The 17,625-nt window shown below is 49.5% G+C and overlaps 1 protein-coding gene across 4 annotated transcripts in view; it reads left to right on the top strand.

Annotated features, from left to right (window-relative positions):
* The window catches only part of SEPTIN6 (septin 6), a 111,265-nt gene that overhangs the window by 44,628 nt on the left and 49,012 nt on the right, over positions 1–17,625 (top strand). For all 4 annotated transcript variants that reach the window (XM_069747101.1, XM_069747098.1, XM_069747100.1 and 1 more), the window contains exons 5-7: positions 4,921–5,082; positions 5,157–5,253; positions 17,377–17,545. In XM_069747101.1, the coding sequence (XP_069603202.1) occupies positions 4,921–5,082; positions 5,157–5,253; positions 17,377–17,545 (428 nt within the window). The remainder of the gene's footprint in view (positions 1–4,920; positions 5,083–5,156; positions 5,254–17,376; positions 17,546–17,625) is intronic.

The following is a 17,625-nucleotide window of genomic DNA, read 5'->3' as shown; positions in this document are numbered from 1 at the left end:
AAAAACAGTCTCAAACAGATTCTGCCGACCAGCGAAGCTAGACTAATTAAAGGAAAAGAAAGGAAAAAGAACAATAAGAAACAAACATATAAAATATATAAAAATAATAAGCAAGGGTCGCAAGGATGTTATCAGTCTGTAGAATCGACCAATGCCTAGTCAAGATTTCCCGCATCCGATCCCAGTGGCAGTTAGAGGTAGATATAAATCTAATTTCAGATTTGCCCGTTGATCTCATCTGTTTGGACTGTGTCAGAAGGTCCTCCCTCGCTGTGGCTCTCGCCCGTCTATATCCCGCCTTAATGCATCTCCGGCTATATCCTCTAGCCCTGAACCTATCAGCAAGGGCCAATGACTGTCCCTCAAAGCGAGCATTGGTGGAGCAGACCCGCCTCCCCCTCAAGAACTGGCCAACTGGGATGGCTTTAATGACCGAGTAGTTGTGTGCCGAGGAGGCGTGTAATAATGAATTCACAGATGTCTCTGCGGTATAAGTCCGTTTCAATGGAACCATCCTCCGCGACACACAACGTAATGTCAAGGAAATTAATTTTCTTCTGATGCCAAAGGTAAGTAAATTTTAAATTAAAAGAATTGTCATTCAGGTACCGCATAAAAGTGGATAGGCTGGCCTCGTCACCGTTCCAAATCATCAGCACATCATCGATGTACCGAAACCAGCTCACCACTTGGTCCGCGGCATGTGCCCCGTCCCCCTGGAAGATGGATCTCTCCCAGTATCCAAGAAATAAATTTGAATAGGCCGGAGCACATGCCGCGCCCATCGCGGTACCCTGTAACTGCAAAAAAAACCTGTCTTTAAAAACAAAATAATTATGGGTCAACACAAATTTAATCAAATCCAAAATGAACTCAGAAAAATGGCCATCCCAGTTGGCCGTCTCAAGGAAGAAGCGGACCGCCCTAAGACCATCCTCATGCCTAATCGAGGTATATAGTGACTCAATGTCGATGGTCACCAATAGCATGCCCGCCTCGAGGGCCAAGCCATTGACCCGAGTCAGCACATCGGTAGTGTAGCTGAGGAATCGCTTTCCTTCGGAATCACTGTGATGAATTTCTGAGGATACACTCTTCGTGCTATATTTCGTTATATATGTTATTATTTTCACATTTATATTGATTTTTAGTGTAAGGAAAAAATAATTTTTTTCTTCCCTTCTGTTTCTACAATGCTGTACACGTAATTATACATTTATGGTAATTTGCACGTACACTTTTGTGTTTTTATATATGCTCACACAGGGCTTTATACTTACTATATGTCACAATGTATCGCCCACAGTTTTATGTTTTATTTTTCATTCATGTGGTCACTTGCACACTCTTTGCAGCGTACCGCTGCGGTTTGGGATGAGTGATGCTGTACTTACATCGGTCATCCCCACCGCGGCTGTATTTTAACATATGTGTCTCTCACAATATGGTCGCACCCGTGGTCTTCATTGCAATGGCCGTTCTGGGTGCGCGTGCGCTCTGTGGACCTGGCTCTCTCCATCTCTCTTGTGGCTGTCTGGATCCGTCGTGTGCGCATGTCATGACGTCATACGGCGGACTTCCGCCTCAATGCGCGCACGATGATGTCGGCCGCAGGTGTTATGGAGTCCGGGTTCAGGTGCGCATGCGCCGGATTCCAGCGGCAGTTCCGGTCTCTGGACTATTTTAAGGCATCTGAATAGCTGATTGTTATCCCCTTTTGAAAAAGCTTGGTGGCGAAACGTGCGTCAAGGGGCTCCTGGTGCACAGTGGGTGAGCTGTCCGGTCACAACATGGGTAAGCATGCATAGGCCATTGTTCAGTTATTGACTGATCCAGCATCTTTTCAATGAGGTATTATCTCTTACATCTAGGGACTCATGCAGGAACTATCTTACTATGATATGATAATGCAAATGGCCACTTTTTGCTAGCAGCATTCTTACCCCCGGATACATTTAGTGCTCCCCGTGTACACCAGTACATCTAGAGTTTTCTCTCTATTTTCCACCTGTTGTGGTGCATATTTGTAATTTTAATTGGTCTTACATTTTTTGTATTTTTGTGTTAATAAAAATTATCTATTCTATTATGTTGTTTGGGATTTTTCTACTCCGCCTTCTTGCTGTAGTATAAGACCCGATGTAACCTGAAAGAGAAGAAAAACAAGTTAGATTATACTCACCCAGGGGCGGTCCCGCTGCGGTCTGGTCCGATGGGCTTCGCGGTCCGGGTCCGGCGCCTCCCATCTACATACGATGTCATCCTCTTCTTTTCTTCTTGCCATGGCTCCGGCATACTTTGTCTGCCCTGTTGAGGGCAGAGCAAAGTACTGCAGTGTGCAGACGCTGGGCCTCTCTGATCTTTCCCGGTGCCTGCGCACTGCAGTACTTTGCTCTGCCCTCAACAGGGCAGACAAAGTACGCCTGCGCAGGAGCCGCGGCAGGAAGAAAAGAAGAGGACGTCATCGTATGTAGATGGGAGGCGCTGGACCCGGACTGCAACGCCCATCGGACCCGAACTGCACTGGGACCGCCTCTGGGTGAGTATAAGCTCATCTACAGCATTACAGAATGCTGTAGATAAGCCCCTGATGCTGGTGGCCTTAGTTTATAGGCGAAAAATGGGGTGACAGATTCCCATTAATAATGTTGACTGATATACACCCTTGTCTATAGTATAGCTGGCAAAACAGATTTACTTATTAAAAATCCCCTCCGTTCTCAACATCAAGGAACTTAGAATTTTATAGTTTACAGTTCCTTAGATTGATTGCTTTTGCTGAAGTCTACCAGATGTACCTGGTTTCCTAGGCGAGGAACGCAGGGCTTGCAAGCTCTTTGTAATAGAGCTTTTAGGCACTGCCCTGAAACTGGTTGTATTGCTGGATGCAGCCAACTCCAGTGGCAAAGCAGTCCACATCTACTAGCTTGGGAGAGCGCACAATTCAGACCAGCTGCTCAACTATTCCCTGCCTGAACATTGAGTCAATCAAATGTGCCCCACCGTCCAGGAGGCAAGGGTTTTGGCACTTCTATGTAAGATGAGAAAACCCCTGTAATTGCAGTGTGTGATGTCGCTATGATTAATTGGATTTCTTTTATTTTGCACAGGTGCAAAAAAAAAAAATAAAAAAATCCTCTGCGGGTCGATAGTATTTTATACAGTTGTGCTCAAAGGTTTACATACCCCGGCAGAAATTTTGCTTTCTTGGCCTTTTTTCAGAGCATATGAATCAGAACACCAAACGTTTTTCTCCACTCATGGTTAGTTGTTGGGTGAAGCCATTTATTGTCAAACTACTGTGTTTTCTCTTTTTTAATTCATAATGACAGCCCAAAACATCCAAATGACCCTGATTAAAAGCTTACATACCCTGCTGATTTTGTCTGATAACATGCACAGAAGTTGACACAAATGGCTACTAAAGGTAACATCCTCACCTGTGACCTGTTTGCTTGTAATCAGTGTGTGTGCATCTTTCATCCAGCCACTGACGTTTCTGGGTTGTGAGTCATAAGGAAAGGAATTGTCAACAGATCTACGGGAAAAGGTAGTTGAACTGTATAAAACAGGAAAGGGTACAAAAAGATATCCAAGGAATTGATAATGCCAGTCAGCAGCATTCAAACTGTGATTAACAAATGGAAAATCAGGGGCTCTGTAAAAACAAAACCACTGTCAGGTAGACCAACAAAAATGTTGTCCACAACTGCCAGGAAAATTGTTTGGGATGCAAAAGAGAAACCCACAAATAACATCAGCTGAAATACAGGACTCTCTGAAAATTAGCAGTGTGGCTGTTACAAGATGCCCAATAAGGAAGCACTTGAAGAAGAATAATGGGCTGCATGGTAGTCGTCAGAAGAAAGCCATTACTGGGCCAATGCCACAAAGTATCTCACCTACAATATGCAAAACTGCACAGAGACAAGCCTCAAAACTTCTGGAACAAGGTAATTTGGAGTGATGAGACCAAAACTGAACTTTTTGGCCACAACCATAAATGTTACATTTGGAGAGAGGTCAACAAGTCCTATGATGAAAGGAACACCATTCCTACTGTAAAGCACGGAGGTGGATCGCTGATGTTTTGGGGATGTGTGAGCTACAAAGGTGAGGGAAACTTCATCAAAGTTAAAGGAAAGATGAATGCAGCACATTATCGGCAAATACTGGAGGCAAATTTGCACTCATTAGCCCGGAAGCTGCGCGTGGGACGTACTTGGACGTTTCAACATGACAATGATCCAAAACCCAAGGCCAAGTCGACCGGTCATTGGCTACAATAGAACAAAGTGAAGGTTCTGGAGTGGCCATCTCAGTCTCCTGACCTCAATATCATTCAGCCACTCTGGGTAGATCTTATTAAGAAATGGGGTATGTTAACTTTTGATCAGGATCATTATGATTTAAAAACAGAAAACACAGTAGTTTGACAATAAATAGCTTCACCCAACCAATAACCATAAGCAGAGAAAAAGTGTTGGTGTTATCGTGCATATTCTCTGAATAAAGGCCAGGAAAGCAAAAATTCTGCCAGGGTATGTAAACTTTTAAGCACAACTGTTTGCATTGGTTGCCAATAAAAGATGACTTCCAGTTGCTAGTGAACCAGTTTATTATTTTTCTGAATGATTTTTTTTGTCTGAGAAAAAATAGACCTTACCATACATTCAGCAGAAGCCAAAATTGCCAGTGCTGCCTGAAGTTTTTTCATTTTTCCAGTACAACATCCTGGAATCTTTTTGTGGTTGTCAAACTTTGTGGACCCAACTTTCTGACAAGCTCATGTTCCTATTATTTGTCCATCATGCTTTGGCTGGAACCTAGTCCTATAAATAATGTTAAATTATACATGATATTTAGACAGGTCTAAGCCTCATGGCTCTTGCTTGACTTACAGAGGTTTTTCTTTTTTAGGTTAATATTATTCCAGTTATTGCCAAATCAGATGTCGTTTCAAAGAATGAGCTGACAAAGTTCAAGATTAAAATCACAAGTGAGCTGGTTAGTAATGGCGTGCAGATCTATCAGTTTCCTACAGATGATGAAACCGTGGCAGAAATAAATGGAACAATGAATGTAAGCGTCAGTCACATATTACACTTGCTCCATAGAACTTCTGTGGCAGGCTCACTTACTGATTTCTTTGGCAGGCACACTTACCATTTGCTGTTGTTGGAAGCACCGAAGAAGCCAAAATTGGCAACAAAATGATGAAGGTTCGGCAGTATCCATGGGGAACTGTACAAGGTAATTTGTCATTCACTGGGACATACTCGCAATGCAGGGTGACAACCTTGTAAAGGATAATCAAAAGGAAAATAACGCATGCCTTACATATGTGTTATAAAATCCAATGGTAAGTGTAACATGCACTATATAGAATCAGACTTAATCAGCATGTCAGGACGAATTGTCAAGGATTAACAAAAGAAAAAAAATCTATCAAATGTCCTAAGTAATAGTCAATATACAAAATGTATTAGAAAAATCAAATATCTTATTTTATATGTATATGTTGAGTGCACTGAATTGATCTGACACATGTTGTCCCTGTCTGGGTCTGATATTCTTGCCATGTCATTTTTATTACTGCGGTAGTGAAATCTGCACATTTCTTTATCGTCTCTCATTGGGGGACACAGGAACCATGGGTGTATGCTGCTGCCCCTAGGAGGCTGACACTATGCAAATAACAAAATTAGCTCCTCCTCTGCAGTGTACACCCCACCGACTGGCATTAAACTCTTCAGTTTAGCTTAGTGTCAGTAGGAGGTGGACACGGGTCTTTCATTAGACCCTTATCTACCTCAATGTGCGTCGTTTCTTTTCAGGTTTTTTCCGGAGGGATACAGGGTGAGCAGTCACACCTGTAGTCCCACAAGCGGACTATGAGTACGGCGTGTACTGCCACCCCGTATCCTCATAGATCCCTCTCCAGGACCAAGATCCTAGCACAGAAGCGTGCTTAGAAGTCCGGTCCTGGCTCCGTCCCCCACCCACTCGCCCACCAGAGCCTGTCGGTTGGAGGAGACGAGGACGTCCATCACAGCTCCGTGGACGTCTCATTCCCCTCAGGTTAGTAACGGCGTGGGATGTTTAGGTGAGTATTTCCCCTCCATTCCCCCGGGATCTTTTCTCCAGATGTCCCCCTGTCCTCCCTCATGGCGTTTATTTTAGAGGGATCCCAGGGACAGCCATAAGCTTTTCTTCCTTAGCGGCCGCAGTTCTCTCCCTGCAGCCGCACAGCCCCTTACAGAGTCACAGCCTAGCAGGCTGCCGCGCCGCTTCCCCCTGCGGTCTCTCTGCTCGGGGGCCACAATGCGTCCTGTGTCTGCACGGCGTCCTTGGCAGGATGCCGTGCCACTTACTTTCTGCGGCGCTCCGACGCCGCGATTCTCCGGCGGCGCTCCGTCGCCGCGATTTTCCGGCGGCGCTCCAGTGCCGCGATTCTCCGGCGCCGCGAATTTCCGGCGGCGCCGGCCTCTAATTTAGGTCCCGGCTTCTGCCGGGGCCTACTTCTGACGCCTTGACCCCGCCAGTTCCGCTTTCCCGGACAGCCTTGGCAGGCTGCTGCTCTTCTCAGTCCCTGCGGCGCACTGCTCCGGCGCCGCGGTTCCCTTCTCCGGCGGCGCCGGCCTCTAATTTAGGTCCCGGCTTAGGCCGGGGCCTACTTCCGGTTTCTCGGCTCCTCACTTCCGGTTGTGCGGGCGGGCTTTTTCCCGCCCGACTTACTGTGCCCTGCCTACCGGCGCCCCTGCGTCTGGCTCCGCCCCCTTCCTCCTGGGACACTCGTCTGGTGTGAGCACCGCTTTGTACCGGCAGCAGCACCAGCTCTCGCAAGCGCACCCGCATCTTCTGTGGGCACAGCTCTATCTGCGCTGCATACAGCTCCTCAGGGCACTCCATCGACAAGTGGGACATCTTCCAGGACCGGGTCCGTGAGTAGCTGCACTGCAGACTGACACCCCCCTCTGCCCACTGTCCCCTAACCCACTGGCATCTTCAGGGTCCCTAAAAATGTCTACCTCTAAAGGGGGCCGCTCTCGTCCCCCTACCTCTTCATCTTCTGCCTTAGTCACGTACTTTGCATGTTCGTCCTGTAACAGCAAACTTCCCTCAGGTCAGTCCTCCCCGCTGTGTCACTCCTGCAGCAACCCGATTGTTCCCACCGCCCAGGATCCCCCGGCTGTTCCGCCCGAGAGTGATCCCCCCCATCCCAGGCTGGGCCGCCTCTCTGTCACAATCGGTGGCCGATTTAACACGGGTATCTCAAACCCTAGTGTCCGCGCTGGATCGGTTACCCCTGCAGACCCCTGCAGTGGCCAGCGGGTCGCAGGAACCGCCGCCCGAGCCCTCCTTGATAAGCCACAAAAGGTCCAGACAGGAACGTCGGTCTGAGTCCTCTTCGCGCTCCATCTCGCCGCTCGGCCCTCCCCCGCGGTTGGTGTCCCACCGATCCTCCTCCCCTGAGTCAGGCGAGGCATTATCTGATGCGCCTTCGGAGGATACTTCGGAGCTGGATCCTAACCAAATCGCCACCATGAGTGAGACAGTCCAGAACCTCATTGGGGCAATAAACCAAACATGTGGCATCAAGGATCCCTCTACGGAACCCGCAGATCAGGCGGTTTCGTTTAGACGGGCCAAACCACCTTCAAAATTTTTCGCTCCTCATCCTGAATTCGAGGAAATCGTGTCCAGAGAGAGAGAGAACCCCACTAGGCGTTTTCAGAGGGGAAAACGCCTGGGTGTGTTATATCCTTTTCCTCCAGAACTTACCGCCAATTGGGCGGCCTCTCCCTCGGTGGACCCCCCTGTTTCCAGGCTGTCCACCAACACGGTGCTTCCTCTGTCCGGCGGAGCATCTCTGAAGGATTCTAACGATAGAGTTATAGAATCCTTCGCAAAATCTGCTTTTGAAGCGGCTTCAGCGGCTCTGTCCAGCTTTTGCGTCCACTTGGGCTTCAAAATCCATCTCAAAATGGGCCAAGGATCTTCGGCGAGGTATCCTGGATGGGGCGCCTCTCGCGCAATTAGCAGAACTTGCCAACCAGATTTCCCATGCTGGTGAATACCTGGTTTCCGCCTCCCTGGATGCCGCGTCTTGTGCGGCTCAAGCTTCCAGCAATGCCGTTGCCATCCGCCGGACCGTTTGGCTCAAGGCCTGGCAGGCGGACTTGTCCTCCAAAAAGTCCCTCACTAGTCTGCCCTTCCAGGGCTCTCGCCTCTTTGGTTCCCAGCTGGACCAAATAATTAAGGACGCCACCGGGGGTACAAGTTCTCTTCTTCCCCAGGCTAAGCCTCGTCGCCCTCCTCCTAGACGACAGTTTTGTTCTTTTCGGCCTTTTCGTCACTTCACTGCGTCAAACTCCTTTTCCCAGCAGCAACAGAGGCCACAGGCACGTCAAGAGAAGAAGGCGGTGTCCTTTAGGCCCACTCCGTCCTGGCGTCCTCGTTTCTCCCAGGGTAGATCCTCCAGGCCCAGGACTGGAAGATCCACCTCAGCATGACTCTCGGCAAGACTCCAGCCCAACTCCCAGATTGGGCGGCCGTCTTCTCCTTTTCAGGGACGTCTGGATTTCCGCAGTAGAGGACGCATGGGTCAGGGAAGTTGTATCCTCGGGATACAAAATAGAGTTCGCTTCCCGACCTCGGGATCGTTTCTTCCAATCCCGTCCTCCAAGAGACCCCGCTCTAGTTCCGGGCTTCTTCTCAGCCATCGCCTCTCTGCTCAAATCCGGGGTAATCGTTCCCGTCCCAGAAAAAGAACGCTTCACGGGTTTCTACTCGAATCTTTTTGTGGTACCGAAAAAAGACGGCAAAGTTCGCCCCATTCTGGACCTCAAATTGCTGAACAGGAGAGTTCGCCTGAGACACTTCAGGATGGAATCCCTTCGTTCAGTAATTGCTTCCATGGAGGCTCAGGAGTTTCTATGCTCAATAGATATCCAGGACGCCTACCTCCATGTCCCGATATTTCCCAGACATCACCGTTTCCTGCGCTTTGCAGTGCAACAAGATCATTTTCAGTTCGTCACCCTGCCGTTCGGTCTCGCAACCGCGCCAAGAGTGTTCACGAAGATCATGGCGGCGCTGATGGCCATCTTGAGAGTCAGAGGCCTGGTCCTATTTCCATATCTCGACGACATCCTCATCAAGGCTCCGTCCTTCGCTCAGGCCCACGAAAGCCTGTCCATTGTTCTCGACACCTTAGCCCGTTTCGGGTGGCTGGTAAACCGGAAGAAGTCCTACCTTATTCTTTCTCAGCGCATCATCTTTCTGGGCATGCTTTTCGATACTCGTCAGAGCAGAGTCTTCCTTCCCACAGACAAGAGATCCACTCTCTGTCGGGACATACGCTTGCTCCAGGGTCCTCGACCTCCCTCCCTCCGTTCGGCCATGAAGGTTCTGGGGAGGATGGTAGCTACATTGGAAGCGATTCCCTTCGCCCAATTCCATTCGCGACCCCTTCAGCAAGCCATTCTGTCTCAGTGGGACAGGTCGGTCTTCTCCCTGGATCGACCGATCAAACTCTCCTTTCGGGTCAGGCGGTCTCTCAACTGGTGGCTGACGTCACCTCTCATCTCCCAGGGCAGGTCCTTCCTTCCAGTTCACTGGCAGGTGGTGACAACGGACGCCAGCCTGCTCGGCTGGGGTGCGGTTTTTCGCCACCTGACGGTCCAGGGCCGCTGGTCGCTGCAGGAGTCATCTCTGCCGATCAACGTCCTCGAAATTCGGGCCATCTTCCTGTCCCTCCGCCACTGGGAAAGGATCCTCAGGGGCCTTCCAGTCCGGATCCAGACGGACAACGCCACGGCTGTGGCATATGTCAACCATCAGGGGGGACTCGGAGCTCCTTGGCCCTTGCCGAGGTATCCAAGATCCTCCTTTGGGCAGAGGCAACGGTTCCGGTGATATCCGCGGTGCATATCCCCGGCGTGGACAACTGGGCCGCCGACTTCCTCAGCCGCGAGGGCCTCGCGGCAGGGGAATGGTCCTTGCATCCGGAGGTCTTCCATCAGATTTGTCTTCGATGGGGAACTCCGGATGTGGATCTCACGGCGTCCCGAGTCAACAGGAAGGTTCCGCAGTTCGTCTCCAGGTCCCGCGATCCTCTCGCAGTGGGCGTCGATGCTCTGGCCATTCCTTGGTCACAGTTCGAGCTGCCCTACCTGTTCCCACCCCTTCCATTACTTCCCAAACTGTTAAAGAAGATCAAAGCGGAAGGGGTGCCGGTCATCCTGATCGCCCCGGATTGGCCCAGGAGAGCTTGGTTCGCGGAGCTCGTCAACCTTCTCGCGGATGCTCCCTGGCGCCTTCCAGACAGGCCCGATCTGCTGTCCCAGGGTCCGATCTGCCACCCGAATTCTCGGTCGCTCAGTTTAACGGCGTGGCTGTTGAGACCGCGGTTCTGAGAGCATCTGGCCTTTCGGACCGGGTGATTCACACCATGATTCAGGCTCGGAAGCCTTCGTCTTCCAGGATCTACTACCGCACCTGGAAGGCCTACTTCTGGTGGTGCGAGTCCAACCGCGTTCCGCCTATGGTTTTTTCCCTGCCTTCTCTTTTGGCCTTCCTTCAGGCAGGACTGGATTCGGGCCTGGCTCTTAGTTCACTGAAGGGTCAGGTCTCTGTGCTTTCCATCCTCTTTCAGAAGACCTTGGCCTCTCGGCCACAGGTTAAGACCTTCTTTCAGGGGGTAGCCCACGCCGTCCCGCCGTACAGGGCCCCTGTGGAGGCATGGGACCTAAACCTGGTACTGGACGTTCTGAAGGTTTCTCCCTTTGAACCTCTTAGGGAGATTCCTCTATCAGTTTTATCATGGAAGGTAGCCTTTCTTGTGGCCATCACGTCCATTCGCCGCGTTTCCGAGCTGGCGGCCCTGTCTTGCCGTCCTCCGTTTTTTGGTCATTCACCAGGACAAGGTGGTCTTCCGGCCCCCACCTTCTTTTCTTCCTAAGGTGGTTTCCACCTTCCACCTCAACGAGGACATCGTTCTACCTTCCTTTTGTCCAGCTCCGACTCATCCTCTGGAGCGATCATTGAACAAGCTGGACCTTGTCAGGGCTGTGAGGATCTATCTGGACAGAACGTCCACTTTCCGGAAGACGGATTCCTTTTTCGTCATTCCTGATGGCACGCGCAGAGGCCAGCCGGCTTCTAAAGCGACTATTGCTCGATGGATCAGAATGGCAATCTTGGAGGCTTACCGGGTCAAGAACAGAGTGCCCCCTCCTGGGATTAAGGCTCACTCTACCCGGGCAGTCGGCGCCTCCTGGGCGGTGCACCACAGGGCTTCCGCCCTACAGCTGTGCAAAGCGGCAACTTGGTCTTCCATCCACACGTTCGCCAAATTTTACAAGGTCCATACCTACGCATCGGCGGACGCCAGCCTAGGCAGAAGGATCCTGCAGGCGGCAGTGGTGAGTCCTCTGACCTGATGGAAGTCTGTTTTTCCCGCCCTTGGGACTGCTTTGGGACGTCCCATGGTTCCTGTGTCCCCTAATGAGAGGCGATAAAGAAAACAGGATTTTTGGTTGCTTACCGTAAAATCTGTTTCTTGAAGCCTCCATTGGGGGACACAGCACCCTCCCAATGTTTTTGTTATATGTTCTCTGACTGTTCTCACGTTTACAGTTCTCAAGTTTGTGGTTATGGTTTTTCAACCTTGTTCTTTCTCCTACTGCTTTCTCACTAACTGAAGAGTTTAATGCCAGTCGGTGGGGTGTACACTGCAGAGGAGGAGCTAATTTTGTTATTTGCATAGTGTCAGCCTCCTAGTGGCAGCAGCATACACCCATGGTTCCTGTGTCCCCCAATGGAGGCTTCAAGAAACAGATTTTACGGTAAGCAACCAAAAATCCTGTTTTTACATATGTACTGTCCAAATGTAGTTTATGCCATTCATGGTTATGTGTATCTATTATCATCATTATTTTCTTGTCTAATATATCGTGCAATGATAATTCTTACCATCGTGTATTTTTCTTGCCCTTGGATATATTGTGTCCTAACATCCGATGCATGTATACATAGTGATACTTATCCACATGATTGCGGACCTGTACACATGCGCACCAAGTTCCCTGTATCGGCCTTCTGCATCAGTATGTGCTGACTGACGTTGGATCACATGGGGCATCACGTGCTTCTGATGGAGCTCTCCATATGATGCAGTTATAGAGAAGAAGGCGTGCATTCAGTATATGATTAGATAGGTGCTGGCTGGACGTGGAAATGATCAAATATGACAGTCATATATTGAAGAAAACAGCTGTACTCCGGTTTGGATTTTTTGAATGCATAACAGGAGCAAAATTTTATTCAAGTCACCACAATGTTAAGGCAAATAGGAGAGGGACTCCATGGTAGGTAACGTTTCGACCTCGTGGTGGGTATTTGTCAAAACTCACTTGAGAGAGGATAGGAATAGCAAAACGGAGATGCAGTGTGGAAAACTCCAGAGAAATTCCCTGTACAGACTATAGTTAATGCATGTGGAGATCCGGAATGGCACGGAAGGGGTATGTCCCTGGGAATATTGCAGGAGCTGGAGCGGTGCCTGGGGGTGACTCCACATGATGCAGCCGCCGTCGGGCATCCTGGCGACCTTGATGATGCATGCGTCGGTTTGCAGACTGATCTGATTGTTTGGAGGCCCGTTTTGTACGTCCTCTACAACTGTGTGCTGCCCCCTGATGAAGGCTTTGCCGAAACGCGCATCAGGGTGTACGCATATCCATTTAGGTATTTGACATTTACATTATTTATCTCCAGGTAATCATGTGTACCAAATCTGTGTTTGACCCATGTGGTTTACAACTATGGATAGGATTACACCAGCAACCTGGGATATTCAATCGATTACTGCACTTCAGTTTGTTCGGGGTTGTGCAATTGCATTATTTAGTCCTATATACCACTTGCTAGGATATAACTGATATAATATATATAATCTTTCTCCTTCGCCTCATTGGGGGACACAGACCGTGGTGTATGCTGCTGCCACTAGGAGGCTGACACGAAGTGATACAAAGAAAGTTCGCTCCTCCCCTGCAGTATACACCCTCCTGCTGGCTCTCAGCTAACCAGTTCTTGCTTGGTGTCTGTAGGAGGCACATGGGTCTGGTTCAGACCCCAACGTTTTCATTTTATTTTGTACTTTTCTGTAAATTTTTTATTTTTTAATTAACAGAGTGAAGGAGGCAACGGATCCTTTCAAGGTTCCGATCTCCCCCCCGAATCATCAACAGGTGAGCACGCCGAGTATACCGTACCCTCTCCTGCGACGTGGGAAGCCATGCCTGAGCTCACTTCAGGGGCGACGGTTCCTTCACGGTCCCGATCTCCCCACACCAATAACAGGCGACCACATGGAGTGTCGCCTCCATGTATCTTCTCCTGGAGCCAGGCCTAATGCCGGACAACTGGCCCTGTCCACCCGGGGACTGAAGTTCGTGGATGTACAGAGGCCCTTCTCTTTGGCATCCGAGCAGCCCCCACTGTCCCACCACTGTGAAAGCGGATGGCACAAGGAGGCGGACGGTTCCGCTCCACCTCCCTAACAAAGGGATGGTGGATTGAGGTTTATTCCTCTATCCCTGCTCCGTCCACGCTGCAATACCCGACCTGCAGTCATCCGTGGCGGCTCCATTCCGGGACGTGCACCAATGGTGAGTGAATCCTGTCAGCGGTGGGCCTCTGCAGCGGGATATTCACATGCTGATAGGCAGCCTGAGCTTCCCTGTGGCCCACCTCCCTGAGGAAATGCTCCAGCCGGCTGCAAAAATTTAGCCCCCGACTTCAGCCGATGTGTAGGCCACACTCCGGAACCACACTATGGCGCCCTAAGGCGGCTCTGCCCACTTTTCTAGCGCTTCCGCCTGGCACGGAAGCGCTCAGTTTTCTCGGCCATTACAATGCCACTCACTTCTACCACTGGTATCGCTCCCGACGGCTGCAGAAATTTAGGCCCCGGCTTGGGCCTATTCATGGAAGTCTCAAGGCATCATGCATGTGGCTCCGCCCCCCGAACTGGCGCTTCTCGCTCTCTGCAACTCCTGGTGGCCATCTTGGTCCACCCAGCCGGCTCACACAGGGGCAAGAGACTGACATGCTGGATGCAGCCGCGCATTCTGCCACTTGGCAGATAAACCGGGTAGAATCTCCTGTGGTATATCTACCAGTATCCCTGCCCGCTGTATCATCATTTAAAAATATCACGGACTGTCAGCAAATCTGGTTCGTTCCGTCTTGAGGCTTCGGGTTCAGAGCTCTACCCTCCCTAGCCGCCGCATGGATTTTTAGAGCAATGGTCTCCTGGTTGGAGACCTTAACTACTTTGATTCACACCAGTAACCTTTTCCCAAAGACAGTACAACTGGCCAATCAAATCTTTTTTGAGCGGGAGACTAACAAAGGATCATATGTTTAATACAGCCCCAACCAGCAGTGGAAGGGTTGTCAAGGACAGTCTAGATCTAAGGGATCTTAGTTCCAAAAAGGGGAACGAAAAGTAAGACCGATCCTGGACCTCAAACTTCTAACAACCTTTGACAAGGTCCTCCTTCTTTAAATGGAGTTCCTCTGCTCAGCCATTACTTCAACAGAAAAAGGTGCAGTTTCTGGCATCCATCGACATTCGGGATGCTTACCCTCACATTCCTATTTTTCCCCTCTTCAAAAACCCCTTCGATTTTCCATTTGTGAACAGCATTTTCAAGTCACGACCTTGTCCTTCGGCCTTGCTACCGCACCCAGAGTGTTTGCAAGGCTCATGGCGGCTGTCATGTTCCTCTTGCACCCTAGAGGCGTGGTCGTCCTGCCCTGTTTGGTTGACTGTCTAGCCGCCCTTCCAGGACTACGCTGAGTAGTATATATCACTTGCGATACCCTCTCACCTGGGCTGACAGCTAAACTTAGACAAGTTCTCCTCATTTCCAGCCCAGCAGATATCCTTTTTGAGGATGATCCTGCACACTTCTAGAAGGATGGTAATTCTCCCTCGAGACAAGGTCATGGCTCTTCAACAGGGAGCTCGCGCACATTTCATTCGATTTGCTGGGAGGGTTCTGAGAAAAAAATGGTGACGACAATGAAAGCGGTTTCCTTCGCTCCGCTCGTTTTCAGCAAGTCAAACAGACTTTCAGACAATAGTCTCTGAGCTCCTTTTTCATCCAGGAACTTTCTCCCAGTTCAATGGTTATTAGTAGCTACCATTGCCAGTCTTCTTCTCCCGATCTTTGCTCTGGATATCCGAACGGTAGTCCTACAGCAGGTCCACTGCCTTCTGGCAGGTCACTCCATCTGAATTCACTTGGATAATGCCACGGCTGTGCCATACGTCAATCATCTAGCAGGTACCCACGGTCAGGTGCCATGGCCGAGGTACCTCACATTCTCTGATGGGCCGAGATCTATCATTCGGTGATCTCGGCAGTACATATCCCAGGAGTAGAACTCTGGCTGGCAAACATATTCAGCCGTCAGGGTTCCGCCTCAAGTGAGTAGGAACTTCACCCAGAAGTCTTCCATCAGATTTGCCGTCACTGGAGCTCTCCAGTTGTAGATCGGATGGCGTTCAGTCTGTACTCGAGTTTGTGGTTCGGCCTCGAGATCCAAGAGCCATCGCACTGCATGCTCTGGTTCTTCCGTGATACCAGTATCCCTAACTCCCCTTCCACTACTTCCAAAAGCCTTTTGTAAGCAGAAAGGGCCCCAGTGATCCTCGCAGATCAGCACGTCCACGTCAGTTTTTTGTTTGCGGAGCTAATATCTTTCCACCTTATTGCAACAAAACTGCAAGTAGGGACTTTATCGCAGGGAGTTTTCACACGTAGTTCTTCCCTATCACATACCGTTAGATTATTGGGACCTTAATGGGCCTAGGAGTCTTACAGTAGGCTCCTTTTTGATCCGGACAGACTTTACTATCAGGGAAGGTCGCCTTTTTTTTTTTTTTTCTCTGCGACATCCTCATCCTGACGAGTCTTTGGAGCTAGCTGCTCTGTTCTTTCAGACTTTTTTTTCCCTTATTACCTTCAAGGCAAGGTTGTCCTCAGGCGATCCCCGTCCCTTGTTACCAAGGTGGTATTGTATTACCACTGTTATGAAGGCATCGTTCTTCCCTCATCTCTTTCAGCACCAGACCACAAAACTGACTGAGTTCCCCATATTCTGGACAAAGTGAGTGCTCTGAGTAGGTATGTCTCGAGGACGGCGTCCTTCAGAAGGTTGGACACTTTATCTTGGGCTTCCTGACGGTAAGAGGAAGGCTTCCTGACGTTTACAGGAAGAGTTTAGCGGTTTCATCGGCCATGTTAGCTTTGTGGATTCTTTTCAACATCCAGGAGTCCTTCCGTGTTAGGCTGACATCTATCTCCCTGTCTATCGTGGGTTCTAGGCACCAGGCGTCGGCAAGGCACGCCTGCAAGCTTGCAGATTCATCCAGTCCACATGCATTCTTGAAGCACTATAATTCCCACACTTCCACAGATGTGAGTCTGGGCAGGCGGACTCTGCAGGCCGCGGTGGCACACTTGTAAGTTGCGGTTACACAGGGCCTGATCTGATGTTGTCCCCACCCAGGGACTGCTTTGGGACGTCCCACGGTCTGTATCCCCCGATAAGGCGAAGGAGAAATAGGGATTTTTGTGTACTCACCGTAAAATCCTTTTCTCCGAGCCATTCATTGGGGGACATAACTCCCACCCTGTTATTAGCTTATGCTTGTTTTATAATCTGACATGCTATACTCTCATATATAATATGACATGCTATACGCTCATATGTTGTTGATCTCCTACTGCTTTTCCACCAAACTGGTTAGCTGAGAGCCAGCAGGAGGGTGTATACTGCAGGGGAGGAGCTAACTTTCTTTGTATCACTTAGTGTCAGCCTCCTAGTGGCAGCAGCATACACCCGCGATCTGTGTCCCTCAATGAATGGCTCGGAGAAAAGGATTTTACATGAGTACACAAAAATCCCTATATCGACACACACACACCTGCATGTGATATGTGCCCATGTTATGTGTACATGTACCCAGGGCTGTGGAGTCGGTACGCCAAACCTCCAACTTCTCAATTTCCACGACTCCCGACTCCACAGGCCTGCCAGGGCTGTGGAGTCGATAAGCCAAACCTCCAACTCCGACTCCTCAATTTCCATGACACCGACTCCACCAAAATGGACTCTGACTCCACAGCCCTGCATGTACCTTTCCCTACCCTGGATTTTTCTAATAAATTATGTATTTTGACTATTATTTGAAATATTTTGATCTTTTTATTTCTTTTTCTCATGGTGATAACCTTGACTGGTTTTATAAATCTGTTTTCAGATAATAACATCAATTTCCTTTTTGTCTAGTTGAGAATGAGACACATTGCGATTTTGTCAAGTTGAGAGAAATGCTTCTACAAGTGAACATGGAAGATCTACGGGAGCAAACACACACACGTCATTATGAGTTATATCGAAGGTGCAAGCTGGATGAAATGGGATTCAAGGACACTGACCCTGACAGCAAACCATTCAGGTATTAGTTCCTTGTGGGACAGGTTCAATGTAAATTGTTTCAAATATGACTTTATTTTTTTAGGTTGTTCTGTACAACAC

This window comes from Ranitomeya imitator, chromosome 2 (assembly GCF_032444005.1).
Source record: "Ranitomeya imitator isolate aRanImi1 chromosome 2, aRanImi1.pri, whole genome shotgun sequence".
Lineage (NCBI taxonomy): Eukaryota > Metazoa > Chordata > Amphibia > Anura > Dendrobatidae > Ranitomeya > Ranitomeya imitator.
The sequence above is the reverse complement of the archived record's forward strand: the minus strand, read 5'-3'. Positions and strand labels throughout refer to the sequence as shown.